General features: G+C 43.0%; 1 protein-coding gene and 1 long non-coding RNA gene across 2 annotated transcripts; one reads left to right on the forward strand and one right to left on the reverse strand.

The window, feature by feature from the left end:
* Positions 1-4,813: 4,813 nt before the first annotated feature.
* On the forward strand, positions 4,814-14,683 carry LOC310675220 (serotriflin-like). The gene is made up of 8 exons (XM_083435483.1): positions 4,814-4,909; positions 5,944-6,005; positions 6,466-6,570; positions 8,516-8,603; positions 10,100-10,248; positions 10,772-10,866; positions 12,835-12,923; positions 14,430-14,683. Exons 2-8 carry the CDS (start codon positions 5,946-5,948, stop codon positions 14,555-14,557), a joined length of 714 nt encoding a protein of 237 aa, XP_083291609.1. The 5' UTR covers positions 4,814-4,909; positions 5,944-5,945; the 3' UTR covers positions 14,558-14,683.
* LOC310675269 lies at positions 10,390-17,125 on the reverse strand. The gene is made up of 2 exons (XR_014510014.1): positions 17,007-17,125; positions 10,390-10,625 (listed from the first exon to the last, which is right to left on the reverse strand). It is a non-coding gene; the product is annotated as an uncharacterized lncRNA (long non-coding RNA).
* Between the last annotated feature and the right edge of the window lie 57 nt (positions 17,126-17,182).

Genomic DNA, 17,182 nt, shown 5'->3' on the forward strand with positions numbered 1-17,182 from the left:
ATTTATGTATTTATACACACACACACGGACCCACATTTGTATTGAACTTTTCCCCAGCAACGGGCAAGAAAAGTCTCTCTGGTGTGATGCTGTAGCCCAGTGAAGCAGTACAAAAACAAGAGTTGGCATTAGTTTTATTTGGTCCCTTTGTGGGAGCATAACACTGGTAACCCATTTTCATCAGTGAGAAATTGGAGGCCCAGCTACTCAAAACAGGAAAGATCCCTAAGCAGGTATATTTAAAGTTGTTGGGGAGAGAAGGGCCCAGAAACAAGAGGGGGGCCCAGACTCTTGTGGGACCAGGTGTCGGGCTCCCCAACCCATATAAATAAGAGACAAATAAGACTGGTTTTGGGGTCAAAACAGGCCACAGTTTTATTGAATACAGATGAAAGAGGTTTGGCTTGGGCATGGGGCAATCTAAATACTTCCGGCCCACCCGCTGGAAGTGACGCGTGGTAAATCCAAGCAGGGGTTCCTAAGACTTGCATCAAATAGGGTGACCACTGTCTGGGGAAGTGCCTTCAGCCCTGCCTTCACTGACTTGAAAGATAATCCAAGCATCCATACATTTAGAAAGCCAAAACATGAAAGTGATATTTTGCCAGACGGCAGCAGGTGTTGAGCACCCTGAGCAACAACAGCATGTCTGTACCCAAGTCCCACTAGGGACTCAAGAAGGTAAGGGGCTCCCAGGTCAGCAGAATAAATCAAACAAACTTATTGTACCTGCTGCTAGCCTGACACTGGCCAGAGTAGGACAATCTAACTGTATACTGGAGTGTGTTTGTTTAAGCACTTTCCTCTGTGTCCATACTATTTCATTCACTGTCCAAGTGTGCTGCCTTTCTTCCTATATGCATAAAAATGTAAGGTTGTCATCACGCAGCCCCCATTGGATGACTTGTAGTGCATGTAACCATGTAAAGTATGTATGCATCCCTGTAAAGTGTAGGTGTATAACAACTGACTGGTAGGGGAATTCCTGTAGCTCCAATAAAACAACTGAGAGAAAAACCACCCGGCATTCCCTGAATGGAGCAGGGAGGACTGAAAACTGCCCCCTGATGGGCTGCACAATAGGGGGAGGAGAAGGGGAATGTAGGGAACCCAGGAGAAACCCCCACAGAGCCTGCAACCACTGAACCCTGCTGCCTCAAAGGGGCTCCAAACAGCACACTGTTGTGGGGGAAGCTGGCCAGGATGCCCACCAGCTCCCAGAGGCCATACACCATGGTGATCTTGATGAGGCCACCACACCTGCCAGTCACCCCAGCTTCTGCAGCTGCCAACCCATCTCCATGGATTATGATAACCCTTGGAGCAGGAGCCATGAGGAAACCACAATTGCTGGGCACACTTTAATGCCCCAAACACATCTGACTTCCAACTAGGCCCAACCTATTAAGCAAGTTCTTATGATCCTGAATCATGAAGGTTTCAAGGGTGTTTACCCACCAGATTTGTCCCTGTTTTTGAAATAATCTGAAGGGTTTTTTGTTGTTGTTTTTTTTGCAAATATTGGGGGGGGGGGTTAACTTGGGGATTGCTGTTTCATTTCTGATTTCCTGATATGTTTTTGATGCCTTTTCATTTATTAGCTAATTCAAGCAGCCCATATTGTTTCCATAATGACAAAGTAACCAGCAATGTTTCATAATCTCTTTAATATAATTAATTGCAATCAGTGGAGGCAGTCCTAGACAAAGTTTCCTCTTATATTATGAGGCGGGGGGATGTATAACACTTTGCCTGAGAAGAGACCAATGTCTTTAATGTTCCAAACATAGGTTGCTTTTAACCAAATCTTTTAGTCATAGCTTCCCTGCTCCTCCACATGCAGCTGCTGGGTGACCTTGGGCCAGTCACACTTCTCTGAAATCTCTCAGCCTCACTCACCTCACAGAGTGTTTTTTGTGGGGGAGGAAGGGAAAGGAGAATGTTAGCCGCTTTGAGACTCCCTAAGGTAGTGATAAAGTGGGATATCAAATCCAAATTCTTCTCCTTGGAGGCCCCGCGGAGCGTCCTGCCCCGGCTCGCCCCACGGGCAGCTGGCCCCGCCCACTGCCCCAAATACCCGATCAGCTTGCTCCACCGCTGCATGTCTGCTTCCCTACACAGCACAGAAAGGGAATCAAGTCCGTCCTGAGAGTTTTTTATTCTGTTTAGCTGAGAAAAAGGGCAGGGCACTTGTTAGAAAAATACATTGTACACCCTCCGCACACGTGGAAATACACACTGTGTTCCATCATTCCATATTGCATCATTGTAAGAATATATTGTTCATCAGATAAGTGCATATAGTTTAGAAAAGAAAATCTACCTGGTGCTTCTTCACCTCTCCTCTTCATATTAGCTTCAACTTCAATTACAGCATAGATATCAGAAATTTGTCTTTGAAGTTCAGGGCTGTTCCTATCGCACTGCCATTGGCTTGTTTTTTCATAATTTCCTCGCAGTACTGGGCTTTCTTTGCAGTCAGTATAAGGCAATATATCTTTTGATATGTCTTCTGCAGGCAAGTCGGCAGTAGCCATAAAATTTCTCACTTTTCTCAGTGGAACCATTTTTTAAAAAAACCTCCTACCTTGTGGAATTCCCTTCTAAGAGACATAGAGTTGGCAGTATCAATCTAGGAACTCCAGGACTCATTTATGGGAAGAGGCTCAATAGATCAGTATCTGTGTGATCCCTGTGATCTGCTGGCAGAGTCTGAAATGTTAATGAGCACCTCAGTGCTTCCTTCTCTCTGCAGTTCTGCACCAGGAAGAGAAAAGGCATTGCCCTGATTAATGCTTCAGATTTTAAAAAGAACAAAAAAATGTTAGAAGGCCATGGAGGTGTGTTTAACTGTACAGTTGGACTTGGGTTACAGAACAATATGGGGAACAAGGTGTCTCTCTGTGTGTCCCCTCCATCTTAGGAGAAAGGGGTAACTTCACACCTGTCACAGCCTGGTCAGGTTTGTGGGCAGCTGTACCCATATCTATAAAACCAGAGTCAGATTTATATATATTAGCCAACTGGTATCAAGTGATTTGTTTTTAAAGTCCATTTCAGAATTTTGTAAGTTTAATTTACAATGACTTGAAAATGAATGGATGTCTGTATCATCAAAACAAATCAACTGGATTGTCATATTGTGTCTTATTAGCGTTAAACTTTGTAATGATAATACAGTGGTACCTCGGGTTAAATACTTAATTCGTTCCAGAGGTCTGTTCTTAACCTGAAACTGTTCTTAACCTGAAGCACCACTTTAGCACAATTTCTGTTCTCATCCTGAAACAAAGTTCTTAACCCAAGGTACTATTTCTGGGTTAGCGGAGTCTGTAACCTGAAGCGTATGTAACCTGAGGTACCACTGTACATTTTTGCTCCTCTGTTCACAGCCACTTTAGGCCTGTTTGTGTTACAACCATAAAAATAAGTCGGGGTCAAGGGATGTGTCTTCAGCATTCTGTATCATGAATGTGCCAGGCACACTTCTGTGGGGAAGGGGAGCCACAGCTTAGGGGCAGCCACAGAGGACAGCGTGAAACTGACCTCTGCAAACTCAGCACAGGTAATGTAGCACTTGATATTCTGTTTCTTCAGCAGTATGGATTTTCAAATACTCGATAAGATTATATGCATAACTCAGAGGACTATATCAATAATAACACATAGTTATGTTACAACACATGACAGGGATCTGATTTCGTCACATTACCGCTATCTACTTGAGCAAGACGCCCTGTGGTTTAGGTGGGGGGGAAGTAAAAAAAAAAAAAGGAAGAGAAAAGTGGGTGGAGAGTGTGTGGAGTGTAAGGAAGTCTAACAAACATTTTCCCCGCAGTGACTACTTCAGTGTTTTTAAAGAAATATGAAATACAGTGGTACCTCAGGTTAAGAACTTAATTCATTCTGGAAGTCCATTCTTAACCTGAAACTGTTCTTAACCTGAAGCACCACTTTAGCTAATGGGGCCTCCTGCTGCCGCCGTACCACCACCATGCGATTTCTGTTCTCATCCTGAAGCAAAGTTCTTAACCCGAGGTACTATTTCTGGGTTAGCGGAGTCTGTAACCTGAAGTGTCTGTAACCCAAGGTACCACTGTATTAAATTCTTTCAACAGCAACAAAATCCTCTCATTTATTATTTATTTTATGGTGCCTCTGCTTTGCTGTTTCCGTAAGGACATTCTTAGTCTGCTTATTGGGTAATCCAGAACTGAGCACATGCAACAGGAAGTATTTGCAGAAATTATATCCCCACTGTGATGCTAATTGAACATAAGCAAATACTGAAGATTTAAATGGCCGTTGGCGTGTGATAACATCATCTCCAGGAATACCAGCTGAGTGCCATCAATGCATCAATAGATGCGGGAATCAGCAAATGAGTGGGGCAGGAGAGGGAGGGAATGGGTCCAACTTTCAAAACAAGAAGATTTCCTATCACTTCAACATCTGCAGCAACAGGTTAAAAACACTTACCGTACATCCTTGTTTACTAGATTATGGCACCACCAGTGCATTACTTCATACACAGAAAGAAGGAAGGTAGAAACCTCTTTGGTAGCAGCAATAGCTTGTGAATTCCTCTCATTACATTGTATATTGAGTCAATGATGTGTTTAGATCTACCAGCGATAAAATGATGCCACAGGATAAAGAAAAGGCACAGATATCAATCCATCATAAGATGCTGGTTGGAATTTCTCAGGAAATAAAACATTGTTAAAAAGACATGTGACAGATTCAAACTTCTGACTGGTCAATGAGGTGTGTAATTTACGGTTGGACACTGAGTCATTCTGCAAAGCAGGAAACAGGAGAGGTATATAAGCATAACATCGCCCGTTGATTTCCATAACCTCTTTGAAGCTACAAAGAAGGTACTTCAAGTCTTCCTTGAAATAATAAGGTACGGTTTAAGCGGGGGGGGGGGGGCGTGTTTGTTAACCTATACATTAGCCCGCTGTATTCCATAACCACCTACATGAAGGTTGCTAGGAGAGTTAAGTAAGATAAATTGTATAAAAATAATTGCTCAGGAGAATGCATTGATCAAATTCCTACTGAAGAATCAGCACTTAAGCCATCTGTCTTCATTGGCTGTAATGCTGGGGGTGTATCTAATGTATGTTTTACAAAAGTTTACTGTCATGCTTTCTCATGGGAGGTAAAGGTAAAGGACTCCTGGACAGTTAAGTCCAGTCAAAGGTGACTATGGGGTGTGGTGCTCATCTAGCTCCAGGCTAAGGGAGCTAGTGTTCCGGGTCATGTGGCCAGCATGACTCAACCGCTTCTGGCGCAGCAGAACACTGTGATGGAAACCAGAGCGCATGGAAGTGCCGTTTACCTTCCTGCCACAGCGGTACCTATTTATGTACTTGCACCGGTCTGCTTTCGAACTGCTAGGTTGGCAGGAGCTGGGACAGAGCAATAGGAGCTCACTCTATCACACAGATTCGAACAGCCGACTTTCTGACTGGCAAGCTCAAGAGGCTCAGTGGTTTAGACCGCAGCGCCACCCGTGTTGTATGTGTAAATACAGTGTGTGTAAATACAAATTTGCATCCGAGTTACTACAGGTCAATAATTATTTCTAACTGCCTGATTTTGGGCAAGTTAGAAACTTTGGGCAACTTTTCAGCAAATTGTAAGCTATTTTAAGCATTGTACATTCATTGGGAGGGTGTGGTATAAATCTGCTAAAATAAATTGCCACTCTTAAACAAGCCTTATTCATCCATTGCATGCAGAGATCTTCCAGCAGGTTCTGATCTGCCACCTGCCCTGTTCTAGGAGGCACAAATCTATTTTCTCATGTGGAGCCACATGAGCATTTTGAAATTTAAACTACTACTCAGAAGAGTGGCACCATGTTTCAATAAGTACGTTCTTTATCTAAACAGAAACTCTAAGATAATATCTCCAGTGTTATTTTGTTTTCAGAGATGATCCTGCTCATCGTGTTGCTGAGTCTTGCTGCTCTGCTGCAACAGCCTGCTTCAAGGGTAGAGTGTTGTTGTTTTTTACGTCGTGTAGTGTAGCAATACTGAGAGATGCTTAACTCTCCTATCTCAGTCAGTGGGACATGAAAAGTTACTAAATTTAGCTGGGTTGTTTTCAAATATGGGATTGGAGCTTCGTCAACCTAAACATTCTCTTTAATTAGCCAAAATGTGCTTCACTGCTTCATCTGTGAAGACAATAAATTTTAAGAAGATTATACTTAATGGAGGAAGTTGATTTCAATAACTGTGGATTTATCCAGAGTACGTCAGAGAGAAGTTAATGCCACGGCATTGCCCAACAGTTTACAACAGCTTACAACTGAGATTTTGTTTATGTCAGATTTCATTTATGGCATGTTTTCACCATGGCCATGATTCTTACAGAAACAGTGCTAAAATTATATTGGTGTAATATATTATGAATAAATGCAGGAGGAATTTAATCACTCTCTCACTTTAGGCACATGCACTAGCGGTTGGACCAGGTGACCAAAAGCAAATTCTTGACAAGCACAATGCCCTGCGGAGAGAAGTGAAGCCGACTGCAAGCAACATGCTGAAGATGGTAAGATAGAAAGAGGTGAAATTCATAGTTCCAGGTACATTGGCAAGTGCTTTGCATGTTTAGTACACTTTCTTGCAGGCAGCAAACTTGTTCTTGATCACTTCAAGAATGAGGCTCACAAGCAGATTTGCATTTCAAAGGGAATGCCATTTAAACATCATATTTTAATTTAAAAAGGACAAGCAGGCTCATGATATTTGCATATGCCAATTCATATGTATAAGTGCGAATGTAGAACTAATCAGTATGATTTCAACAGAAATGCAATGCAAATGGGGAACCAGACTCTAACGAGGCTACCCCTGTGCCTCGTCACTTGGCTGGCTGGGGGTTCTTAGCTTGTGATATTAGAGTCAGCTTAAGGAAGTTGTGCCGATTCATGTTAAGCAAACAAGGTTCAGCTTAATGAGTTGCGGTAATCATTAGTAATAATAGTGCAGGCTCAGAGTCTATTGATGCCGCTTCTCACCTCTGCGCTTTGTGTTCCCTTGGACAGATATAATCCAGCCCTTGCTTGCTTTAACTTCCTACATGTTCTTGTCCAATCAGGAGAAAAAACACCATGCATGCTTTCCCTTCTTCCACTTGTCCATGTAGTGGGCTAGGAATATGCACTTACCTTCAGTAGTAACTTAGTAGTAGCTGAGAGTGCCTAACTCAGTCTCCTAGGTAAAAGGTAAAGGACCCCTGGATGGTTAAGTCCAGTCAAAGGCGACTATGGGGTGTGGTACTCATCTCGCTTCAGGCCGAGGGAACCGGCGTTTGTACACAGACAGCTTTCCGGGTCATGTGGCCAGCATGACTAAACTGCTTCTGGTGCAACCGAACACAGTGACAGAAACCAGAGCGCACGGAAATGCTGTTTACCTTCCTGCTGCAGTGGTACCTATTCATCTACTCGCACTGGCATGCTTTCAAACTGCTAGGTTGGCAGGAGCTGGGAGAGAGCAAAGGGAGCTCACCCCGTTGTGGGGATTCAAACTGCCAACCTTCTGATCGGCAAGTCCAAGAGGTTAAGTGGTTTAGACCACAGCGCCACCCGCATCAGTCTCTTAATCAGGGTTTGAATGATGGTTCCTGCCATTAAGCAGGGCTGACAGGAGTCAGGCAGATGTGATGCTAAACCATGGATAAGATCATCCAGGCGTTGGGGCAGAGCTGGCCCTCCCATGAAGCAAACTGAGGCAAGCGCCTCAGGCAGCAAAATCCACAGGGGCAGCAGTTCTGACTCCAAGGAACATGCTGCCTGTCACTGCTGCCACAGAGGCGGCTGTAGTGCCTTCCTTGGAGGACAGGTCTGCCACCACCTTGGTACCCCCCCCCCATGCCGCTTCCATAGTGACCCCTCAGCAAATAGGAGGGACTGCTCATCTCCTCCTACTTCTAAGGAGGAAATAGCTGGGACTGCCCTCTGGGGTCTCCTGGGCTCTGCACCCACCTGGCATGATTCAGAGATGGCCCCTTCCCCCCCATGGGAGCCTTTGATTACCAGCTCAACCATCAGGTAAGGCTGATTTGATTCCCTCCCTTGTTCCCAATGCAGTTCTTCACTCCCCGCTTGTTCCCAATGTTGATCTTTATCCCCCCCCCCCCATTTTTTCTGATGTAGAACCTCATTCCCCCCCTTCTTTCCTAGTGGGGGGCACCATTTTGTGGTTTGTCTCAGGTGCCAAGATATCTTGGGCAAGTGCTGGGTTGGGACTGGCTCCCAAGAACGAAAGAGTGATGGGAAAGGACGGCACAGTTCTGTTTTTCCTTCATATATTCAAGCCATGACCCAGCCACAAAATAACTATCATTAAAGGGGAACATGCATGCACACATGGACATACACATCAAGGTTTTGAAGAAAGCTGAAAGGTGACAAGCGATCAGACAGATATTATCTTCTCCATTTTTGCAGTATGCCTCCATTCTCACCTTTGCTACATCTTTTTTCATTTAGGAATGGAGTCCTGCTGCAAGAGCAAATGCCGAACGCGTGGCAAAGAAATGCCGTTTTGCCCACAGCCCACCAGACCAAAGAATTGCTGGCAAGTAGAGCTGTTAGTAAGCACTGTAGAAATGTTTTAGAGAGATCAATAATATAATCCACATTCAATCAGCATTCACTTATTCCTTCAACAACCTTGCAGTCGTCAGTCTGAGCATAATTTTTAAAAAGCATATTTTTTTAAAAAAACACACACTGGAAGAATGCCACAAAAAGGGAATAATACAGAGGAATGTTCGAGTTCTTTCTAACATCCAAACTCAGAAATCAGCCTACCTTTGCCTCTATACATGCAGCATCTACCATAGATGCATACAGTTTTTAAAGCATCACACAGCAGTTCATACATGTTCATTCCAGATCCTGGAAGTATGTAGTTAATCACTAAAACAATAAATCTTTTGCAGTCACTAACAATTCAGAGATGGTAACATTTTAAAGCAAGACCTTTCAGCTTCTACTTTCTTCAGCTGATCTGAAGGTATTACTTTGGAATTCATCAAAGGATGCCAGCTATTGAGCAATTTATACAGCACAGCTGAGATTAACCTTTTTTGGCTGTATAAAACATGGATATATTTAATGTCTTATACGCCAACAGGTTCTAAATTCAGAATATTTTAATTTGCTCTAGTGAGCCTATGGATAGTCACCAAAGAATCAAAACCACATGAAAAGGAAGCTCATTTAACATTTACTAAAAGTAACTGGCAAATGTTTCTTTCTGGTAACACCTTTGAATAAGTTTACTCGTTAAAATTAATCCTTCATTATTTATTGCTTGTACCAAAATGCAGACTCTTCTTTCTTCCTCTACCTTTCATTGCAACTCAGTTTTCCATATCAAATGTAAACCACAAATTCTGCCCACATCTGGGACTCAGCTAGACTGGTAAAGAAAAAGTGATTTATATGCACTGTATGTGTGATATAACATTGTGCCACCGACGTGGAGTTCCGTTTTTCTCTACCTGTTACAACACTTTAAACTGAAACGCTTCCAGCTAAGAATGTACCGTACTGAAACAAAGACTTCTATCTCTAAACAGGAATTATAATATTGGTTGAAATAAATATATTCTTGTGTAACAAACATTTAATATAAAGACAAATACCTGGGCAATTATACATCAATCACCACCCTTAGTATGCCCAGTTTATATTTTATATCCCCCCCTTTCACCCCATAGTTTAAAACTGAACAGCTGCTTCCCAGTTTAATCAGATATGACTCCTAAACGCTAAGCAAGAAACATGGAACATCAAAAGGTATCCCAAATAGAATTGTATCAAAGTAGTTATAAGATTTATCATTCCCAATTAAGCAAAGATTCTGTGTTGTTCAAGCACTGGCTCAAATGGGTTACATACGGTAAATAAAATCTCTCCTTTTCGGCTGAACAAATCTGCTTGAATAAACAAGCTTTTACCTGTTGCAGCATGTTCCCCTGAAGCATTGCATGACTCCTCTTGTTTACAGAATTTCCTAGGTCAGGAATCATGAGTTTTGTTAATGCTTCCCGTCTCCACTTCTAGATGGCTTTTCATGCGGTGAAAATATATATGCATCATCTCACGCTACTTCATGGAATGACGTGATTCAATCTTGGTACAACGAGGTGAAAGATTTCAAGTACGGTGTTGGAGCAGTCCGTCCAGGGGCCGTAATTGGCCATTACACTCAGGTAACTCAAACACCGTTTTGTATCTTTGTCAAGCGCATGGTTCAGCTAGTCAATCCATGCCTGATAGCCCACTCACATCTTGGCTTGCTGCTGCCTGGGACCTCACAGAAGGAAAGGAAACTGAGAAGGGGTGGCTGTGTTCCACGTGTTTCACCCAGCACTTTTTTCATATTTTTCACATAGGAAGTTCAGATAATGGATTGTCTTTATCTCTGCTGTGCCTTTCTTTCTGTGGTTTCTTCAGACCTCCGTGATACCATTCACATTCACAGCTGTATACATTTCTGAGCTGCATCTCCCAGAGGAAAAAAATTATTGGAATTGTTACTTGGAAATTGTTTATTTCTTTAGTGTCATACCCCCTTTTCAAGGTGCTCCTAATAAAACAACACAAAGTGATGAAATCTAGGGGTTGTTTTATTTTTATTTTTAATGCTGGTGTTAAATGTATGTTTTTCTGGCTCATTATGAAAACAGTTAGATTCTAACGTATTTTCTTGTGTGGATGTTTTTATATCTGCAGGTGGTTTGGTACAGGTCTTACAGACTTGGTTGTTACGCTGCCCACTGCCCTCAAAACCGCTTGAAATACCTCTACTTTTGCCACTACTGTCCTGCGTATGTACTATTCAATTATTTATTGAGCTTGTTGGCTGTTTGTTACACAACGTCTTCAGGGGATTTAACAACACATTTTAAACATAAATATGAAATACATTAGACTATAAAAACGGAATGGAACAACTCTCATAACAGCCACAGGAAGTTTGCACACTAGTAAAGCAGTAACTTGGGATGTCAATGGTTGCTAGCCAGCTAGAAAACAAAAACAGCCAGGTCATTCCTATTACCTTGGGTAATCAGGTGGCAGCAGCTGGTGTTGTGTTGTGTTGTGTTGTGTTGTGTTGTGTTGTGTTTGACTGAGTCAAAATCCCAAAATAATTTTCTGGCAATCTCTGGAAAACTTTATTTTGGGAGTCCTCCTGAACAGTTGGTACCTTTAGTCCTGTTAAGGTTTGGTGCACCAGTTTAGCTATGGTTTAGGTAAAGGGACCCCTGACCGTTAAGTCCAGTCGCGGATGACTCTGGGGTTGCGGCGCTCATCTCGCTTTACTCGCCTAGGGAGCTGGTGTTTGTCTGCAGACAGCTTCCGGGTCATGTGGCCAGCATGACTAAGCCGCTTCTGGCAAAACCAGAGCAGTGCACAGAAACCCTGTTTACCTTCCCGACGGAGGGGTACCTATTTATCTACTTGCACTTGATGTGCTTTCAAACTGCTAGGTTGGCAGGAGCAGGGACCAAGCAACAGGAACTCACCCCATTGCAGGGATTCGAACCGCCGACCTTCTGATTGGCAAGCCCTAGGTTCTGTGGTTTAGACCACAGCGCCACCCACGTCCCTTAGCTATGGTTTAACCTTGCTTTAATACTGTGAAAAGGCACAAAAGGCAGCGCCCCCACTCCTTGCAATCCTCCTCTCTTAGTGCCCATCGCTTCCGTCATCCACCAATTCACACCAGCAGCATATTCAGCATTAAGTGAGCCACAGTGCCTCAGAAAAGAATGTTCTTTTTTATTCATTTACATATTTATTAAGTTTGCTCTAAACCAGTGTTGGGAACCTCCAACCTGGCTTCCCTGTTTGACCCACCAGGATATTTCAGCCAAGCCAAGCCACACCTGCCTGCCCTACACCTAATGTTATATAGAAGCAGATGGGGGCAGACAAAGACCTGGCTCAGCTGAAAGAGATTTTCAGGCACCTCTGTTAGGTGGACCAGTGGCAGCTGCAAAGCCCTGTTCAAGGGGCTTAACAAAGGCTGGCATCTTTGACAAGCAATGCAGAGCCAAATTCTTCAAAGTTCAGAACCCAGGAAGTTTTACCCAAGAGGGTAAAGGATTCTCTTGAAAAGTGTATGGAGATACAGGAACCCCTTGATCATATTTTGTTGCATTGCTAGTGGGCACATATGGTACAGTCTGTGAATAACGCCCGTGAGATTCTCTTTACTGATGATACAGCCCCAGCCCTATGGAAGAGGTATCCAGCTATTAACATTCCTGAGAGATTACATAACACTGGGAGGTCCACAAGATAAAGGGAGTTAATAGCAGATTGTCAACGGACAGAATAATCTCCACAGAACATTAGAATAATCCAAATTACAACATGCTGTGTTCATTAAGTTCATTTGCATTGGCTTGTTCTGGGTGTTGAGTTGTCACCCTTCCCTCTTTAGAAACAGGGATGTGGTGTTGTGCAAGCAGCTTAGGTTGCACATAGGAAAATAAAGTAGTTGTGTTTTATCCCTCCCAATGTGATGTCCTGCCTTTCTAGTAATTCTACAGGCAAGACTTCTTCACTCTCCAGCCTAGGCATCCCAGCCTCATTTCCATTCCCACTGGCACCTAGAGCACAGCATTACTGAACTGACGCCACTAGATTGCTCCCTCTGAATACAAACAAACGGCTACAGCATACCAGGACTGAGCTGCTTTGGGGTTTTTAAAAAAATATATATATTTATATAAATTTCATGAAATAAATAAAAAAAACTGTGCACTTTTTTGCATTTCTCATTCCAGAGGGAACATACAAGGCTTACTTAAAACCCCATATAAGTCTGGACCATCTTGCGGGGACTGCCGTCATGCTTGTGACAACAAATTATGCAGTACGTACAAATAACTTCAAATATTAAAGCTTCTCCATCTTTTCTTTAGAAAGGGCACTCGGTTAGAATTCAGAACCCATTGGGCCTGTTAACTGTCACCAAGTTAGTATAAGGGATAGTAGGAAAAGCTGTGCTGATTTCTGCTTAGAGGCCCTACTTCTGGATCTGGCCCAATGTGCACTGGGAGCAGCTTCTGGTGTGATGTGGAAGTCTTGCATCCAGATATGACACTTCTGCGCTGCATGCACAATGCACTGCCAAAGAGATGCTCGGCCCGGACAGTTTAGCCAGGAAGAAAGCAGGAGATGGGCAGGCATAGATCCACTGCTGCTTATGAAGATCTTTATAGATATATAGATATCTTTGTTCCCCCAAGATTACAAGGTTATTTGTAGAGTGGAAGGGATATCACCAATTATATTTTAAATTTGAATGCTAAAACCAGCATATTCCAAACCTAGTTACTCAGAAGAAAATCCCACTGAATTTGATGGAAGCCGGGGCAGCACATCCCGTTTCACCACTAGAGGTGAAACGAGAAGTTCTGTCTTGCCTTGCTGCCACTCCCACCACCACCTAATTTCTCCTGCCGCTACTGCGCACCCTGACACATCTGCCAAAGGCGGAGTAGCAGCGCTCCCATCAGCACCAAAGATCTTGCCCCAAATGGACACAATCTTGCCCAAAACTGGCACTGATGGCAGTATCACTTCTCCATTGATGGTGGGGAGGTCATACCACCTGCGGAAAGGCTTCTGCCTCCTGAGTCACAATAACCTTTTAAATTTTTAAGGTGAATGTAGGGATTTCTACATAATGTTCATAAGATGTGGCAATGAAAGCCTGCCCAATTTCACAGCATCATAGGATTGTAGAGTTGGTAGGGTCATCTAGTACAACCTCCTTGAATGCAGGAATCTCAACTAAGGCAGCCAGGGCAGATGGCTACTCAACCTCTGCTTAAGAACCTCCAAGCAAGGAGAGTCCACCACCTCCCAAGGGAGTCCATTCCACTGTCAAAGAGCTCTTCCTGTCAGAAGGTTCTTCCTGATGTTTAGTCGGAATCTCCTTTCTTGTCATTTGACTCCATTGGTTCAGGTTCTATCCTCTGGGGCAGGAGGAAACACGCTTGCCCCATCTTACATGTGACAGCCTTTCAGATACTTGAAGTTAGCTGTTATATCACCTCTCCGTCTCCTCTTCTCCAGGTTAAACATACCCAACTCCCTCAACCATTCCTCATAAGGCTTGTTTTTCAGGCCTTTTCTTCCGAGTTACGGTCAGGGCTGCTAAACTGTTTATGCATTTAATTATTACATCCATTAGAACAACTGTTAAATAATATGTTCAGTGTTCTTTTTTCTTTTGTATAATCTTCAGTTTTGATCTTAAGCTTCAGTATATGAACTAAAAATGAAAGCGTCCCTAGAGTTTGAATCTATTGGGGATGTTTTGCTTTTGTTAATGTCCAGACTGATGGTAGTGTGTTCTTCTTTTCACTTTCAGCCAACCCTTGCAAACATACTGATAAGTTCATCAACTGCCCTGACTTAGTGAAGTCACAAGGATGTACGAAACAAAACATGCTGAATGACTGCACTGCTTCTTGTCTGTGTAAGAATGAAATAAAATAGGTCTCCTTTTGGCACTTATGATTTTCGTTGAACTCCACAAACTCACCTTCAGAATCTTTTAATGATCTTTTCCAAATGAAATTTGTAAACAAGCTTTCAAAATTGAAAAATAAATTATCTTGCATACATGGATGTATTTTGTGTGTAAGGTGGGACTGGAAGTTGGGACGGGAAGAAAATTTACAATTTACAAAATTAGCAGCTGCTACACCAGGGCTCACACTGCATAGCATAGTTAACATCCTATGCTCAATGAGAAACTGAAACAATCGCTCCAAAATGCTAGGGAGTAGTTTAAAAACAATATTAGAAACTCAACTGGAGTGAAAGCCTCAGATCAGTAAAGGTAACATGAAGACCAAGAGGGTGCCAGTGCAGTTAAGAAGTGGAATCTAAGGAGGTTTTAAACTGTTCAAATGAAGGGAATGAAAAGGAACACAAAATTTGGCCACAAAATGGTAAGCAGACAGTAAGGGATCCTAAAAAAAGAATTTGTGGAACAGGAACACATTGCTAAAAATATTAGGACCGACCAAAAAAAAGTTATTTAAATACAGTAGCATCAACAGAGAAAATATAAACTGAAAAATTGCTGGGTCCAGATGACATCCACGCAAGAGTTCTCAAAGAACTCAAATATGAGGTAGCTGATCTTCTAACGAAAATATATAACTTGTCCTTCAGATCCAATGTAACAGCAATTTTTAAAAGGGAGGCAGGAGGATCCTGGAAATTAGTTTCATGTTTCTGGGGAAACTGATGGAAAGTATTGTTCAGAATCATAGAACCAAGTATATAGAACACCAAGCCTTGATGAAGCATAATGCTCTGAAACGGGGGGAAACTTTAGGTAGTAGAAATAGGGGCATGTGGAAGGAACAGAAGAACTATGATAAATCCATTCTAGGAAGAGACGGGGTTGGATCCTAAGTTAGTTAAGGAAATTCAAGGAGGGAAAATGTCCCATCCCTTTCTTTCCCCCTTGAAATCCTCTCTGGAAAGCCAGGAAGCTCTCTGTTCAATCTAGGAATTTCCCTCAGCAGTCTCCTATGGCACACCCTCTATTCATAAGACCACAGAACTTGAAAGGACCTTGGCTGTCATTGTCCAGCCCCCGACTGAGTCCAGTATCCACAATGAAGGATGCAACTGCAGCACTCCCAGACCGGTGGCTGTTGAACCTCTGCTTAAATACCTCCAGAAAAAAGAGCCTACATCTCCTGAGGATGCCTAGTCCATTGCTCATACCATTAGAAGCTTCTCTTAATCCTTAGCTGAAATTTGCTTCCGGAAACTTCTGTCCATCATTTCTAGTTCTTGCCTCTGGAGCAACAGTTAACAAATTTGCACCAACTTCATACCCTACAAGATTTCTCTGATGAAAATAGGGACGTCCCATTCCATAAAAATAATTTTACTATTTACACATCTTATTGGTTGCCTTAGCACTCTGGGCAGCTTGCAACATATATAAAAACATCATTAAACATTAAAAAAAACTTCCCAATACAGAACTGCTTTCAGACGGCTTGGAGGTCAAATAACTCCATAGCCTCCAACATTTCTCCCATGAAAATAGGGACATCCTAAGGAAAAGGGGGACATTCCGGGATCAAATCAGAAACTGGGATGGCTTCTCTAAATTAGGGACGTCGCTGGAAAATAGGAGGACACATGGAGGACCTGCAACTCACGTGCAACTTGTATTTGAAGATCACGATCATGTTTTCCCTAAACCTTTTTTTCTGCAGGCTAAGCATACTCAACTCTTTCCATTACTTGGTTTTGAGATCCCTGTCTGTCCTCGTCACTCTTCTTCAGAGACACTGCAGTTGGTCAGTGTCGTTCTTAAAATGTGGTGCCCACACCTGGCCACAGCACTCCACATGTGGCCTGATCAGCACAGAACAGTGTGAAACTATTACTTCCTGTGGTCCAGACACAATGTTCCTGTTGTTCTAGGCCTTCTCAAACATATACAGTCATACCTCAGGTTAAATATGCTTCAGGTTGAGCGCTTTCGGGTTGCGCTCCGCGGCAACCAGGAAGTAACAGAACGCGTTACTTCTGGGTTTTGCCGCTTGCGCATGCACAGTCAAAATGACGTTACGTGCATGCATGGAGGCGGTGAATTGCGACCCGCAGACGCGGGTTACGTTCGCTTCATGATGCGAACGGGGATCCGGAACAGATCTCGTTCGTATCCACAGGTACCACTGTATTTGTCTTGGGTTTTATGCTCCTAAATACAGAGCTTCATTATCTCAGATGGTGGCCCCGCTTTCTGGAGAGACTTTTCAAGAGGTCCAGTGGGATCTATAGGGAAGGACGGCGCTGGAAGCTTCCTTAACATATCTTAGGATCCAAACCACTTTTATTAAAACTATTGCCAGGCTCTGATATAAATACTGCAATAAACATATATAAGTGAACAGTAGAGAAGAGTTACCCCTATTTTCAGCTTCCTTCCTGATACAAATGGCAGCTGCTCAGGGCTTTTTTCAGCCAGAGCTCACTGGAACTCAGTTCTGGCACCTCTCAGGTGGGTGCCATTGCCATTATGAGAAGGGAGGTGCTCATGGTGAGTTGCAGCACCTTTTTCTAGAAAAAAAGGACGGGGTAGAT

The sequence above is a fragment of the Podarcis tiliguerta genome (genome assembly GCF_965153285.1).
Source record: "Podarcis tiliguerta genome assembly, chromosome: 3".
NCBI lineage: Eukaryota > Metazoa > Chordata > Lepidosauria > Squamata > Lacertidae > Podarcis > Podarcis tiliguerta.